Below are 17,407 nucleotides of genomic sequence, written 5' to 3'. Positions count from 1 at the left end.
GGTAACCCAAGCGTTTCTTGTAGCCGCCACTTCGGCAGGTTTTTCGGCGGACTTTTAGGCCGTTGGTGTGCTATCTCGCGGGTTTAATACAAACAACCATTTCTTGCTGTTCTCGGGGGCTTCCCCTGGAGACTGCTCTGCTCTTTTTGCGGCTGACCCGGAGGCACAAACCGCTGCAAACGTGCAGGTGTCCGTTTGGACCGACTTCGTCGCCCTCCCGGTCACCTCTGTTGCTTTATCCTCTGCAGCCACCGCTCTTGCCTTCAGCTCGGCGTGCTCCTTCTTCGCAGCATCGACGGAGGACCAAAGCATGTAGAGCGCCTGCTTCAGGTACTTCGTCGTGTTGGTGCGACTTTTCGCGAACTCGATTAAGGCATCGAGCTGCTCCGACAGCGCTACTACCTTCGGTAGCGTGTCTCGCTGTCTTCCGACCGCCTTTATCAACAGTGGACCAGCCACTGTGATGTCTTGCGTCGATCCGGTAGGCGTACTGCCTTTGCCTTCGCAGGCGTCCTTTACTGCATCCCTCGCCGCCTTTCTCGGCGGAGACCTCTGGATGCCTCCTCGAGCATACTGGTTTTTCAACCCATCTGCGCCCATTTATTTATTTTCACTTGAATTCATTTTTTTGTTAAATGAGTCCTCCTTCCAGCCGCTATCCTTATCCATACTGGAGTGGTCGCCTATCTGGTCCCATGGTAATCTATGCCGAAGCAGTGAGGCCATGGCTAGGGGCGGCTGCCATAGCGCCTTATGAGCAACCATGACACCCCCGACCGGCGCAAGTCAGGAAAGGACATCTGATCCCACTTCTGCCCTGTTCCCACCGGGCAATGAGTTTGGAACGTACTGGAAGGCCTGCCAGGTTTTACGGGACGGAGACCCCTGCACCGGTTGTTGTCTCGCCGTTTCAAGCCGTTGTCACACGACCTTACCAAGGGAGCCCAGAATCGGGGTACGAAAACGAAATCTGACTCTTATCATATGGCGTTGCGACCAGTTACCGTAATTGGGAACTTACTGGCATCAATCCCAATGGGCGAATTAGTGCATTTGGGTGGTGGGAGCGGCACTTTTCGCTCCGTCACACAGTGGCAGGTCTCTATACAAAAGTCGGAAAAAACCTAAAAGTCTATTATATGATTGGAAATTACATATTATTACAATTTTGGAGTGGTGAGCTCATTTCTGATGTCAGAAAATGTCGAAAATATCAATTTATGCACCTAAAGTGCCGTTAGACCTTTCTCATGATTAGGTTTTTGTTTTTGCTTCAATCTTGCTTAAAATTTTGATAGGAAAACTGCTCTTATATTCATCTCAACACCTACATTCATCTCATTGCTCTTAATTGTTCAATTTACTGTAAAATTTAACTTTTTTTTAAGTAAAAGTAGTTTTATTTTACCTCTTAATTAAGTCGAGTAGTCGGAACTTAAAAGCGATGAGAAGAGCGAAATGAAAGCGACGGGAAAAATATAGGTGCTCAGATGAATATTAGGGTGGTTCCCACACTTGTTCTTCATCGAAAAACTTTAGAATCGCATTTTTTTGTTTGGTTCTTAGGGTACAAATTTCTGAATGAGGGTGGTGCACGAATCATCATAATTCAATTTAGCTTATTTTGAAAATTTCTTAGCTTTTAGACCGTTTGACCAACTCAAGATCTTTCTGCGACAAGTTAGAGGTCTTTTAAGGAAAATTATGAGATAGTATCGTAGTTAATTTCAACGTCATTGAAAATATAAAATACGATATGTTTTTTTCTCATCAATTCAACTTATTCTCTATTTACAAGTTTACAAGTTTATATAAAAATACTTGAAACTTGTGGAAAATACTTCATGTATACTTCCCAGTCAATCATGTTGTCTAAATATACGAAATTGAATATTTTACTACTGGCCACCTTACGTCTCTATAGTTTTATTTTCAAAATATCTCCCTATGAGCAACGATGTGCAAAACGGGACCCAAAAATCTGAAAAGTACAATAAATTTCCCATTGAATGTTGGTTATCCGATCGTTCCGAACTGTTTCACAAGATTGTACGGTAGGAATGAAATTAGAGATACATGATTTTTTAGCTTCCCTGCAATATGTTTTACCTGGATTGACATATTGGTTATATTTTTGGAAAGTCTTGAAAATTATACAAAAAGTACACAAATTTCCTTTCATAATGAAACTTGTTGAATCAAAATCGGATCGAAACTGAGGAAGTTTCAGGTGTTTGAAGTTGAACTAAAAATTGTGATTCCAAACATGAAAATCATCGAAATTGCCTGATATAGCAACATTCAAAGTGCGATTAAAAATTGATATCTCAACCGATTGTCATGAAACTTTGGGAAAAGGTCATTTACACTTTGAGAATCTTCGGAAAAATGCAAAACATCAAAAATATTAACATGAAAAATCGAGGTTTTTTTCCGGCTTCCGACCACTGTGCGTCATAGCTGCTTCCGGATAATGTGGCTTTTGCGAGAATTTGGCGGCCCAATGCCTGAGTCTCACCACAACCTAGACTAGCTCTCGCTGATGGTCCGGGACTGCTTGCTTGCAGTGAGCACTTCCGTGGCCTACGGTAATCGCCAAATATTGACCCGTGGTGGCATACAGCTCTGTTTCCTGTCAGAATGGTCGCTTTTATGGCATTTGCCATTAGCTTTTTTACCACAAGCCTGGTGCCATTGCACAGTCGAGATTGATTGATATTCCGCAACATTATAATTACCGATCCAATCTTCAACCGCAAATTGTAAGGAGATAGGCTGGGTAATTCTAGTGAATTCGAAAGTTCGGTAGGATAACTCACAACGTCGTCTTGGTTAGAGACAGAATCCACCGATTTTTAGGAAAGTAGTTGGCCGTTAATTTTACCTTGAATTATGATGTTCAACTTATCTACATCTTTATTTTTGGCGGCCAAAATCGCACGTTCGCTTAACCAGAGATGGTTTTCATAATTTTGTGCGATTTTGAGAACATTTTTTCGATGAGTTCAGCCTTAGAATCTGTCAGCTGAAAAAAATCCGTGGGGAATGTTAAACAGCCGGTTTAAATGTCGACATAGATTTTTCTATTCCCTGTATCTAACAACTGTTTCGAAAACATTACAATTGATTGGTCGTTTTAAAATGCAACACGCATGTTTAACTGCGAGGCGCGAAGGTACATACATACGGAAATGAAATGGTAAGTTGGTACATAGGTAATAACGAGATACACGAAACTTCGAAATTTTTGCTTTAGTGACATTAACACTTCATCTGTTTTTTGAAGCAGACCTGTCGCTTCAGCACTGTGCAATTGAAACTTTGCAACATTATTGTTTTCAATTCAACATTTAACAACTAATTGTGAATCCAGAGATTTGAAGGGATTGCTATGGTGCTTATTTAATGAAATATAAACAAAAATCAATGTTTTTTGAGGAGCAAAAACTACACGTTCATTTTACCGGCTAACATAATCATTGCAGCATGAGCAAATATGATCTAAGTCAGTGTGCATTTTAGAGAAAATTGAACAGATTGATAAGATCCGAGCAATGGAAAATCAAATCATCGCATTTGTAGTGTTATTATTGTTTTATCTTTTCGTCAAACTGAATCGAAGCCACGTTGGGAGTATAGTATTCACATGCATTTCGAGTTTGTTTTTGCAGTAGTGCTACCACGCTATAGCTCTTTTGCACTAAATTTATTCGTTTTTGGCTTCCGTGCTACATCAAAACTACACTTTTTTCTACCGCTGTAAAATGTGTAGTAGGCAGCGAAAACGAATTTCACATTGTATGTGAATCATTCACCTGTTAACTCAACAACGATGCCTCGACAACGACGCTACAACAGCATGCCTACCATAACCAGATTACTATGATTAATCTGATGACTTTGTTTTTTTTTTGTTCATCTATAATTTATTTGACACGGCACAAATACAATTCAATGTTCAACGGCGCCAATTATTTCTGGTAGCTTACTTTCTAAAGTATCTTAATAACTAAAAGCAAATTTTTTATCCTCGCTGCCGACTACGAGCTGAAACTAAATGTAACTTAAAGCTATAATATTTTGCATTAAAAGCACTGGTTTACTGTATGATGGTTTTCATTGCCATAGGTAAGCACACGTGCCGCTGCTGGGCCAAGATATTACGGACTGGCATATTGGGTTGTCTCCCTCGGGCCTTGAGAGTATCGTGCGGGACTGATTGCTGTTTCCGGATCCGGGGTCTTAACGTGTTCTTGTCGTTAGGCTGGATGCAGGCGGAAGGGGGTAGGACTAAACTGGGGCGTGGATGGATTTCAGGAAAACGTATATAGCTCACGGATAGGTCACGGCTCGCCAAGACATCACGAACAGGAACAGCCGACTGCCTACCTTCGGCCTGCAGGGAAGCTATTAATTTAGACCTGGCGTCACGGTGTACAGGGCATGACCAAACAACGTGCTCTATGTCGTGATAACCTTCACCACAGGCACAGATACCACTTTCCCCGAGCCCAACACGACGGAGATGCGCGTCAAATCTATAGTGATTGGACATAAGCCGGGACATCACGCAAATGAAATCCCGACGTACATCCAACCCCTTGAACCACGGGTTCGTTGACACCTTGGGGATTATGGAATGTAACCACCTTCCCAGTTCCCCGCTGGTCCAAGCATTTTGCCAACTGATGATCGTATTCTGACGTACAAATGAGAAAAATCCATTAAAAGCAATTGGTCTTTCATAAATTCCACCGTTTGTTGCGCCCACCTTAGCCAAAGAGTCCGCTTTCTCATTGCCCGGTATCGAGCAGTGAGAAGGGACCCACGCTAAGGTAATCTGATACGATTTTTCGGATAAAGCACTCAGATGTTCCCGTATTTTCCCCAGGAAATACGGAGAGTGCTTAACATCTTTCATCGATCGGAGAGCCTCAATGGAACTGAGACTGTCCGTAAAGATGAAATAATGGTCCGTGGACATTTTTTCGATAATCCCTAGGGTGTACTGAATTGCAGCTAATTCTGCGACGTAAACAGAAGCAGGATAATCGAGTTTATGGGAGACGGTTAAATTGTTATTGAAAATACCGAAGCCAGTGGACCCATCCAGAAGTGATCCGTCAGTGTAGAACATATTGTCGCAGTTGATGTTTCGATATTTATTGGAAAAATTTTTGGGGATCTGCTGCACGCGTAAATGATCCGGGATTCCACGAGTTTCTTCTATCATGGATGTATCGAAAAACACAGTAGAAACAGAAGTATTTGATAAGTCGACACGATTTGGAATATTCGAAAAAGGGTTAATATTATGGGACATGTGATTGAAATACACAGTCATAAAACGGGTTTGAGAATTAAGTTCGATTAACCTTTCAAAATTTTCAATCACAGGACGGTTCAAGACCTCACATTTGATAAGAATGCGAGAAGACAGGCTCCAGAAGCGGTTTTTCAATGGTAGTACTCCAGCTAAGACCTCCAAACTCATCGTATGGGTCGACTGCATGCAACCCAAGGCGATACGCAAACAACGATATTGTATTCGCTCCAGTTTGATCAAATGTGTGTTTGCTGCGGAGCGGAAGCAGAAACACCCGTACTCAATGACAGACAATATCGTTGTTTGGTAAAGCCTTATAAGGTCTCCTGGGTGGGCTCCCCACCATTGTCCGGTTATTGTACGAAGAAAATTCACTCTTTGTTGACATTTTTTCATCAGATACCTAACGTGACAACCCTAGGTGCCTTTAGAGTCGAACCAGACACCAAGATATTTGTGTACCAAAACCTGAGAAATCGTTTTACCCATTAATTGTGTTTGAAGCTGAGCAGGTTCATGCTTCCTAGAAAAAACTACTATCTCAGTCTTCTCCGGAGAGAATTCGATACCTAGCTGTAAAGCCTAAGCAGACAAATTGTCCAAGGTATCTTGCAATGGTCCTTGCAAATCGGCAGCTTTGGCTCCTGTAACAGAGATTACATTGTCGTCTGCAAGTTGTCTTATCGTGCATGAATTTGCCAGACATTCGTCGATGTCATTTACATAAAAGTTGTAAAGAAGGGGGCTTAAACATGAGCCCTGGGGAAGACCCATGTAGCTAATGCGAAAAGTTGCCAAATCGCCGTGCGTAAAATGCATGTGCTTTTCGGACAGCAAATTGTGCAAAAAATTGTTCAAAATTGGAGAAAATCCTTGTCGGTGAAGTTTACCCGAAAGAATGTCAATAGAAACGGAATCAAAAGCCCCCTTAATGTCCAAGAACGCAGACGCCATTTGTTCTTTGCGAGCATACGCCAGCTGAATATCTGTTGAAAGCAACGCAAGACAATTATTCGTCCCTTTGGCACGGCGGAAGCCAAATTGAGTATCTGATAGTAGACCATTTGATTTGACCCAGTGGTCTAAACGACGGAGTATCATTTTTTCCATCAATTTACGGATATAGGATAGCATTGCAATCGGCCTATAAGAGTTGTGATCAGAAGCTGGTTTCCCTGGTTTTTGGATGGCGATCACCTTCACTTGCCTCCAATCCTGCGGTACAATGTTTTGCTCCAGGAACTTATTGAACAAGTTCAACAAGCGCCTCTTGGCATTGCCGGGTAGATTCTTCAACAAGTTGAATTTGATTCTAGGTGCGTTATTGTTACAGGACAGGAGGGCCCAGGTGCGTTATTGTTACAGGACAGGAGGGCAACTGAAAATTCTGCCATCGTAAAAGGTGAATCTATCGCGTCGTGACCCGGAGACGTATCGCGAACAAAGTTTTGCGCAGGAACAGAGTCCGGACATACTTTCCTGGCAAAATCAAATATCCACCGACTTGAAGACTCCTCGCTTTCGTTGACCGTTACGCGATTCCGCATTCTTCGGGCTGTGTTCCAAAGAGTGCTCATCGATGTCGATTTCAGGAAAACGTATATAAGGGACATGTAGGATAGGTCACGGCTCGCCAAGACATCACGAACAGGAACAGCCGACTGCCTACCTTCGGCCTGCAGAGAAGCTATTAATTTAGACCTGGCGTCACGGTGTACAGGGCATGACCAAACAACGTGCTCTATGTCGTGATAACCTTCACCACAGGCACAGATACCACTTTCCCCGAGCCCAACACGACGGAGATGCGCGTCAAATCTATAGTGATTGGACATAAGCCGGGACATCACGCAAATGAAATCCCGACCTACATCCAACCCCTTGAACCACGGGTTCGTCGACACCTTGGGGATTATGGAATGTAACCACCTTCCCAGTTCCCCTCTGGTCCAAACATTTTGCCAACTGATGATCGTATTCTGACGTACAAATGAGAAAAATTCATTAAAGGCAATTGGTCTTTCATAAATTCCAAAGAGTCCGCTTTCTCATTGCCCGGTATCGAGCAGTGAGAAGGGACCCACGCTAAGGTAATCTGATACGATTTTTCGGATAAAGCACTCAGATGTTCCCGTATTTTCCCCAGGAAATACGGAGAGTGCTTAACATCTTTCATCGATCGGAGAGCCTCAATGGAACTGAGACTGTCCGTAAAGATGAAATAATGGTCCGTGGGCATTTTTTCGATAATCCCTAGGGTGTACTTAATTGCAGCCAATTCTGCGACGTAAACAGAAGCAGGATTATCGAGCTTGTAGGAGGCGGTAAAATTATTGTTGAAGATACCGAAGCCAGTGGACCTATATTGGATTGTAATTGGAGGATGTTCTCCAGAAACCGGAAGACGCGAATTTGGATTTCAAAATGAAGTATGGAGTTGATTCCTGGCTTCTGAGCATCATCTCGGGTACTGAAAAACTTGCATTGGGTAATGTTTGTCCCTTTTAGACTGGTTTCCAGAAACCGGAAGCTACTGTCTAGTAATTTAAAATGGCGTCTGAAGATGATTTCTGGCCTCCTGGTATCATACCGCTACCCCAAATCGTATTGGATGATATTTGTCACTTTAGGCTGTTGAGCAGAAACTGTCGCCATCTTTGCCATCGAATACCCAGATTAGGTAGTTCGGCAATTTTATGATTTTATGATTATCAGGCAACCAGAAGTGGTCATCTGAATTAAAAATGGGGTTTGAGGTCGGATTTCGGCCACTGGGTATAATCCAGGTTTCAAGAACTAATATTGATTGGTATTTGTCCATTCATTGGAACCCCTCAGAAACGATCAGCAATATCAACTGCGTTAAAGAATTTTATTTACACTGATTAGATCATTCAAATTAAAAACAATATCGCATCATATATTTGAAAGAATTTAATGTTATTTTCATGTTCTGTGTTAATATATGTTCATATGTGTGTGAATGTTATATTTTAAATGTTCGGTATGGTTGTCCTAATGAATATATTACGGTGTATTTTTCAAGTATTGGTGCAAATCTATTTTAACAAATAAAAAAATAAGTTCGAATGAGAAAGGTTGGGTCTTACCGCTAGGTGGATTAATTTAGGTTTTTCAAAAATTTCAAGTTGTTAACTTCGGTTAGAATGAATTAATTAGTTCACAAGGGAAACTCCAGTTCTCTAACTGTTTTCACCTCGTGATTTTTGTTTCATAAGAATTACTTGGGTATGGGCTATGCCAAGTAATTTTGATCTCATCAACGCACAGTAGGGCGACTCCATACAAAGGCTGGCCAAGCAAAAAAAGTTGATAAATGCGACAAAAACTTAGTATTTGCATAATTTTGGGGCGCTGAACACGAATTTTGCATCCATTTTTTGTTTGGGGCCGTCCATAGAACACGAAATCCAACTTTTAATATTTTTTTGCACTTTTTTCCTTTTTTATAGAAATATATGATTTGGCCACAATTAGTGCCACCGGGCGTCCTCCCCATAGAAGAAAAAAATAAGTAATTCATGGACGACCCCTCGAACTAAACTAATTTTGCCTAAATATATATATTTTAAATAAACTAAAACAACATAAGTAATACAAACTAATTACAAATTGAAAAAATCATCATCATCATCATCATCTTCCGCTAAATCTTGTGTTGAATTGTTTCCAGAAAATTTGAAGTTTATTATACTTATCAGCAGGAAAAATGTCTTTCGCTGCAATTTTCATTTCTTCTAGTGATTTTCGATGATTAATTGTTTCATATATATGTTATCTTCCTAATCCGGTTTCTATGGTTGAAAAAGGACATTTAAATACATGTATAACACCATGAATTGACAACTAACTAGACATTGAATTAGGTGGTAATTAAAATTTCATAAAGATTTGTTTACTGTTTTCTTGTTTATTACTTATTTCATAAATTTTCATTTACAAATTTTGTGATTTTTGCCTAAATTTATTTTTTATCCTTACGGATTGAGTACTATATCATAAATTTTCAATAATGGGGTATCATGGTTATGATTAAATCAATCCTAGATGAAATTTCAATTTCGAAAATAAAAACTAAAAAAATCTGCCATCGCTTTTTTCACTAAAGTGACAATTTGCGCAGTTTTGCGCTACAGCGGACAGTATGCATTTGAAAGCTTACGTTTTTACCTGAATTTTGAATGTTGTCACAACCGTAGCAATCTGCGGCAACTAAACTTTTAAGCTACTTTTTTATAAAAAAATCACGTTTTTTTAGTGTCAGGCCTGCTACAACCAAATTTTACAATATCTAATGAAAAGGGTTTGTTTTGCACAATATTTACAACAACTTTTCCTTTGACGTCAAAAAAATCCAAGCTATCATTGAAGCTACATAGCGTTTCAAAGTAATGTACTTTTTATCAAAAAAAAAGTCAAAAACGTCAGTTCGCCAAGTTTTGTAAAGTTATAAAAAATTCAGATTTCATGATATTGCGCCCAAATTTTGGATTTGGACACTTGAATGCTATATCAATAAAGGAAAAATATTATGAAACAGCTAACGAAAAAAAATTTTTTTTGGCTGATGGCCAGCAATTCTCCACTGTGCAACGGTTTGATCGTTAGTGAGACCTTTTAAGACAACCTTGAACGGCTTGGCGTTCTTGGTATCGTAGGTACAAAAATTGTACATCTTGGCAGTTATATACTGAACAAGTCGATCACGACCCTTTAAAGAGTCGGCTAATAAGCGGCAATCGCCTCTACGGCCATTTTGATAGGTAACTTTAACGTCATAAGCAAACGTTGAAAGTTCCCTTTTGGAAATTTAAATTCAGAAGATATAGTTACCACAATAGGTGGAACTTTCTTCTTTTTAAAATAATTTACATTTTGAGAAGTTTCATTAGTAATAACTTCCATATCGCCGGCTTTTTGCTCAGACAAAATATCAAATACGTTTTCGGTGCAGACACTCGAATCGTGCTCTCTCTTTCTCCTCGTAGTGATGCTTGGTTTCTGTTTTCGCCCTGTCATTTCAGATGATACGAAACTGCCGCTCCCAGCATAACTGTCCCAGCGTCCATAAGGTTTGCACAGAATATGGGACAGTTTTGCTTGGAGCAGCAGAAAAAAGTTAAAAACAAATGTTAAATTCCAGAGTTGGTAGTCTTGATAAAGACTGATGTGAGATATCTTTCAGGTAGTCTTTAGAAGACGCACTGACAAAACACAAACTTTGAAGCTATAGGCAATCAAAGACCAGTTCACACAACCGAAAACACGTCTGACACTTCAAGACGCACTGTGTATGATGAATTCTTATAATCCACACTGCGAAGCCATTGTTTTTATGATGTCCCGGTATAAACTGAAACAGTATTTCAAGTCCTTGAGGCTGAGGACACAAAATAACCCTTTAGTGCCCAAGTTAATCTTCAGACGGACTTCGCAAAAATCACTATGAAACTTTATAAATATTATTGATTGAAGCTTTTCAGAGGTTTAACTGAAGACCGTTAAAGGCGGCACTGGGCTTATTTGTTTTATGTTTATTAATGTAACCAGTACATATGTTTGATGAAATAAATAGATAACTTTCAGGTAGTCTTTAGAAGACGCACTGACAAAACACAAACTTTGAAGCTATAGGCAGTCAAAGACCAGTTCACAACCAACCGAAAACACGTCGACAGTTCAAGACGCACTGTGTATGATGAATTCTTATAATCCACACTGCGAAGCCATTGACTTTATGATGTCCCGGTATAAACCGAAACAGTATATCAAGTCCTTGAGGCTGAGGACACAAAATAACCCTTTAGTGCCCAAGTTAATCTTCTGACGGACTTCGCAAAAATCACTATGAACCTTTATAAACATTATTGATTGAAGCTTTTCAGAGGTTTAACTGAAGACCGTTGAAGGCGGCACTGGGCTAATTTGTTTTATGTTTATTAATGTAACCAGTACATATTTACATATATGTATACATTTGATGAAATAAATAAATAAATCAATAAATATATAGTTTTGTTTGCTTCAGGACACTAGGCTCGGTCGCATGCGTAATTCCGGAGAAACAACAAGTTCATCATTCAATTCGGAATGCTTTAGATAGTCATGATATCGTTGAAATCGAAGCTGCCATCTATGCTAGCGTGCAATTCACTGCGCAGTCAAAGTGAGTATATGTAATATTTTTATTACTCAGTCTTATGTTATACTAGACAAAAAGAATCAAGTCAGTCTTATGTTATACTATTCAAAAAGAATCAAGGAATCAAGGTCCGGGAACCTGGAAGGTCATAAAATTTTACCGAGAAAATCACTCTAATTCTCCCGACACCATACCTGGACGATATTCGCCATGTGGACCGATGCATCGTCCTATCCATCGTCCGATCCATCCCACTTCTTTCTTTTTTTCAAAATAGGGTAGGAACGGCTTAAGCAGTAGCGCCTATTTTAATCAGTCAAAGAAAACAGGCCTCAAACTCCTGAATTTGGATCAATATCGACAATTTCAATGATGGGAACAAAAACATTGTTTGTCTAGCTGTCTTACGAATATAAGAAATACCGTTATGAATTGCAATTTATGCTATCGACTGAGGGATTTTATCACCCCCTGAAATACCGTTAATCACAAAGCAATCTGTGAATAATTACCAATTGGAACAAATCGACCTATGTTGCAGCCATTCAGGAGCCACTTCGGGTGCTGAAATAAAATAAAACGCCTGCAAAACATATGAAAACTGCTTAATATAGGTTCGGGGTGATTGGAATAATGTCCCTCGATTGGTAACTTCAATTGATTATTGTTAAAGTTTGCAAACTTAGTTTTACAATCTGAAACATGTTCTGACAGAGAAAAAAATAGAGAACAGATTGATATACTACTGTTTGAATTTCGCCCAACACATTTCGAGTATTCCGTCTCAATACACAGGCGGTTCCCAAAGCTGCTTAGAATATGTTCTCTACTCTATATGCCATAAAAAGTATCGGCTCCATTATCGTCAGGTTTTACCTTTTATCGTCCGGTGGGTTTGTGAAGTCATTAAGAACTAATCTTTTGCCAAAAGATGCTCTGCGTTATGAAGATCCATCATGCAAGAAATGTCTGCTCTCCATTCGCTTCTCTGCTAGCGTTGCGAAAGAAAGCATTCGAAAAAAAGTCCGTATTTTTTTCTCGCTCGAACAAACAATACTGTTTGGAGTGGACGCAGTACGCGTCGCTCGTGCTTTCGATATCGGTGCTGATAGACAACAGACGACCAGCAGCCTGAGCAAATCCCCGCGACGCCGGGCGCTGACTACCCCTTGCGGCACAGAAGACTTTATGCACTGTGTCCAGACTGTACGCGTGCCACTGTTATTTTCGGTACCGACATTGGCATAATATTTTTTTCTAAATTTTTTATCACCAATATTTAGTGGTTAATTTGTGAGTTCGAAATCCAATTTGTGGTTAAGTGGTTTCCGAGAAATTTTCGAAAAACTGAGTCAAGCCTTCTTGAAACATGATTTTGCTTCAAATGTATCGGACAACGATGATTAATACATCAATCGAAAGCTCTTAAATTGTGGTTCACGAAAATGTAATTTTAAGGTCATAATTACTAGTGTTTGTACGTATATTTGTGTTTTATTGTTCACGTAGTTCTACGTTTTGTTTATTTGTTGTTGACGCTGCTGGCCGCTAGTGGCGTTGGCTGTTTGCGATGTATGTCACTGCTATACTCAGAGCCGGATTTAAGGGGAGGGCCGGGACTTTATGGGGCCCCCACAAATCGAGAAAAAGTGTTTTTCTCTATCAAAAATGAGATTCAAATTTCGATTTTCAGCAAGAAAATTTGAACAGACCATTTCAAACTGAAACTTTCCTTCAGTGTTATTTTTTAACGAGCGCCAATATCACAACTACCTCCATAAGAGTTCACCTCGGATTCTCTTTGAATGACACATACTAACACACCATTTGAATCGAACCAGCGCGCATGAAAGGTAAAGCAGAGAAAGAAAATAACCCACAAGTTTTTTTTAATGCATTGCTGTTGCTCACTTGTCCGAATCAGGGATACCAGATGTGCTTTGCAAAATGCAGATTTTCAGAGTCCGTGTGCAGACTTTACAGAACTGCTAAAGTAGGGCCGGATTTAAGGGGGGTCCCACATTTTGAGGCCACCACAAATCAAGAAAAAATATACTTGTCTTAATTAATAATGGATTTTGAAAGTCTGACCACCAATAATCAAACTTGCTTTCTATACGTAGTTCAGGGTCTACTGAATATTTCCTTTGAATTACATTTGATGAATTTGAATTGTAATAGCAAACTTGCGAAATGCATGCTAAACTAAAATTGCATTGCGTATTTATTTGAGTCTAATGGTTTCGAACGCAACTGGGGGAGCCGTCTTTTTGCAAAGATAAAACTAATTAAAAATAGGTTGCGTATGAAAAAATCAAGGCTGTCAAATTTGGCGTTGTGAATTTGCGAATTGAGTGTTGGTTATATAATTGATAATTTTTCAGCGAAGACAACTTATAAAATGATGTTCTGGAAATTTCTGACAAACTTTTGTTAAGTTTTTTAAGATGAATAAAGTTTATTCTGGGGCTCCCACAATCGTAAATTCGGCTCTGCTACTGGTTCTGAAAAAACATTTCGTCGAGTTTGGATTGCTTTCCTTTGAAAGTACATTTTCGTTACCGGTATCCTTTTTACCAACAAATTTACCCACATTCATTTTGCGCCTGGTTGGCTACCTGAAATAACAAGTGTGCTGTCTCAGTTCCCCGAATCTCGATATTTACCATATTCCCCACACGCACGCCCAGTATAGCAGTGACAAACATCGCAAACAGCCAACGCCACTAGCGGCCAGCAGCGTTAACAATAAATAAACAAAACGTAGAACTACGTGAACAATAAAACACATATACGTACGAACACTAGTAATTATGACCTTAAAATTACATTTTTGTGAACCACAAATTAAGGGCTTTCCTAATGCCTTTTTATTGGACAGCGAGAGTCAACTGACTCTCGCACAAGTTAAGTATCCACCGCCTTTTTATATCTCTGACAACGAATGCCAACATTCCGAATCGTGTTCTAGTTTATTCAACATTGCACCCGCACCACCAGTCCCGCCACTTACATGTTCCAGGACGCCAAGCTGTCGCAACCCGGATTCATTGGTTCAACTTTACTACCAAAATTCCTGCGGCATGAATTCTATCATCGACGACTATGTGCTCGCATTTTCAGAAGGATGTTACGACTTCATAACACTAACAGAAACTTGGCTGGACGATCGTACCTTGTTTTCTTATTTGTTTGGGGACGAGTACGAGGGTTTCCGCTGCGACAGGAGCTCACTCAACAGCGTGAAAAAGATCGGTGGAGGAGTACTTATCGCTGTTCGCCGCCGCCTGAAAGCTTATTAGTGATCCCTCATGGAATACACTCGAACAGATTTGGGTGTCTGTCCAGATGGCCGATAGAAAATTATTCATCTGCGTTGTTTATTTTCCACCGGACCGCACCCGCGATAAGCAACTGATCGATGCTCATCTGCAGTCAGTTTATTCGATAACCGCTAAGGCTAAACCGTGCGACGAAATCATAATAGTTGGAGATTTCAACCTGCCCAGTCTGTTCTGGCGCCCCTCTCGCGACGGCTATTACTACCCCGACCCGTCTCAGTCCACTTTTCATGATTGTGCACTGAATCTTCTTGACGGTTTCGACGCCGCGGGCTTTCAGCAAATCAATAGTAATCCCAACGAAAACGGACGTTGCCTCGACCTTTGCTTCGTCAGTACATGCGACACGGCCCCTGTGATGGCATACGTCCCCGACCCTCTTGTTAAAATTGTACCTCACCACCCGGCTCTTGTCCTGTCTCTCGACAAACGATCTAGAACCGATTACCCGACTACATCTAACTCGATCCGATTCAATTTTCGCCGCGCTAACTACTGAACGTAAATTGGATTGATATTTTGAATCCTACCGACATCGATTTGGCCGTCAGCGATTTTTCTTCTGTCTGCTACGGACTGATGGAACGTTTCGTTCCCAAAGTACGTAACCGGAGAAATGTTCCCTGGCAAACACCTGCGCTACGTCGTCTGAAAACTAAGAAAAACGCCGCATTGAGAAAATTTTCAGCAAGTGGTACGCTTTGTTTACGCGAGCACTATCGTCAGATAAATTACGAATATAAAAGATTACGGCGACGTTGCTACTCTAACTATAGACGGCACATGGAGAGTAAACTGAAGACGGATCCTAAAAAGTTCTGGAATTTCGTTAACTTGCAGCGGAAGCAATCAGGGTTGCCTTCCGTACCAATTTTATAATATCTGCCCTGTGTGCTACATCGAAACTTTTCGAGTTAATCGTACTGCAACCTATCTACTCGCAATGCCAGAATATTATTGCCGACGAACAACATGGGTTTCTTCCGAAACGCTCCTGTACAACGAATTTACTCTGCCTAACAAGTTTCGTAATCGACAGCTTTATTGAACGATCTCAAACGGACACAATCTATACGGACCTTTCTGCCGCTTTCGACAAAATAAACCATCGCATTGCTATCGCTAAACTCGACGGTTATGGCTTCAGCGGCAACTTGCTGTGCTGGCTTGAGTCATATCTAGTAGGGCGTACTCTGAGTGTAAAAATTGACAGTGAAATTTCTGAATCATTTTCCGCTACTTCCGGGATTGCACAAGGTAGTCATCTTGGCCCATTAGTGTTTTTGCTGTACTTCAACGACGTGCACTACTCCGTTAAATGTCCTCGTCTTGCATTTGCTGATGATATGAAATTATTCAATAAAATCAAAAATGCTGCCGACGCCGCTTTTCTTCAGCAACAACTTAATATATTCGCCCATTGGTGCGAGCTGAATCGCATGGTACTAAACCCAACTAAGTGCTCTATGATAACTTTCTCCAGGAAACACCGAGCAATACATGTCGACTATACTCTAAACGGCTCCCCTATTAAGAGGGTCGAATTCATTAAAGATCTCGGCGTACTTCTGGACGAAAAACTCATCTTCAAACAGCACATATCGTACATCGTAGCGAAAGCCTCCAGACAACTGGGCCTCATTTTCCGAATGACACGTGATTTCAAAAGTATTCATTGCTTAGTTACACTCTACTGTTCGCTTGAGCGGTCTTCACTGGAGTACTGTTCTACAGTTTGGATCCCTCACTACAACAATGCCATCCATCGAATCGAAGCCATTCAACGGCGGTTTGTACGATACGCTCTTCGAATGCTTCCCTGGCAGCAGCCCATGCGTGACACCAGATACGAGGACCGGTGCCAGCTCCTCCAGATCGATACTCTTCAATTACGCCGAGAAACAGCTCGTGCTATGCTAATTTCTGATATCCTGACATCACGGATCTACTGCCCTATCATCCTCCGTCAAATCAACCTGAACGCTCCTACTAGAACCCTACGAAGGACTCCAGCCTTGCACCCTTTCGTTTACCCTTTCGTCGAACCAACTACAGCTCAAATAGTGCCATCTTGGGTATCCAGCGTGCTTTCAACAGAGTGTCACTAGTTTTTGATTTTCATTTATCTTATAGAGTCTTACGATCGAAATTTTTGTCATTGTTCCGAAGACTGTTTTATTAGAAGCCATTAGGACAAGTTATTTCATATCTGTTGGTCAAAATGTGAAAATCACAAAACTTCATTATCTTAGAAACTACAAAACCGATTTGAACAAAATTGGTATCAAAAGAACGGGCTTGTTGTTTAAACCATTTGTGAAATAATTTTATAATGATGTTGGACATGTAGTTCAAAAGTTATGCAAAGAAACGTGTTTCAAACACTGTTTAAACTCACTTACTTTTCTCAGCGATGGCTGGACCGATTTTCTTAAAATTAGTGTCATATGGAAGGTCTTGTTGCCCCATAGGACCCTATTGAATTTTATTGTTATTGGACTTTAACTTTGTCCGTTATGTATGATAATGTGAAATCAGGCTATGACAAGAAACATGTTTCAAAGACTGTTTGAACTC

General features: G+C 40.5%; 1 protein-coding gene across 7 annotated transcripts in view; it reads left to right on the top strand.

Annotated features, from left to right (window-relative positions):
- The window catches only part of LOC129718434 (integrator complex subunit 7-like), a 1,119,499-nt gene that overhangs the window by 248,715 nt on the left and 853,377 nt on the right, over positions 1 to 17,407 (top strand). For all 7 annotated transcript variants that reach the window (XR_008726891.1, XR_008726890.1, XR_008726892.1 and 4 more), the window contains one exon: positions 11,376 to 11,513. Coding sequence is in view for 4 of the 7 variants with exons in the window: in XM_055669224.1 (XP_055525199.1) it covers positions 11,376 to 11,513 (138 nt within the window). In the remaining 3 variants the exon portion in view is untranslated. The remainder of the gene's footprint in view (positions 1 to 11,375; positions 11,514 to 17,407) is intronic.

Source organism: Wyeomyia smithii, chromosome 1 (genome assembly GCF_029784165.1).
Source record: "Wyeomyia smithii strain HCP4-BCI-WySm-NY-G18 chromosome 1, ASM2978416v1, whole genome shotgun sequence".
In the NCBI taxonomy this organism is placed as follows: domain Eukaryota; kingdom Metazoa; phylum Arthropoda; class Insecta; order Diptera; family Culicidae; genus Wyeomyia; species Wyeomyia smithii.
The sequence above is the reverse complement of the archived record's forward strand: the minus strand, read 5'-3'. Positions and strand labels throughout refer to the sequence as shown.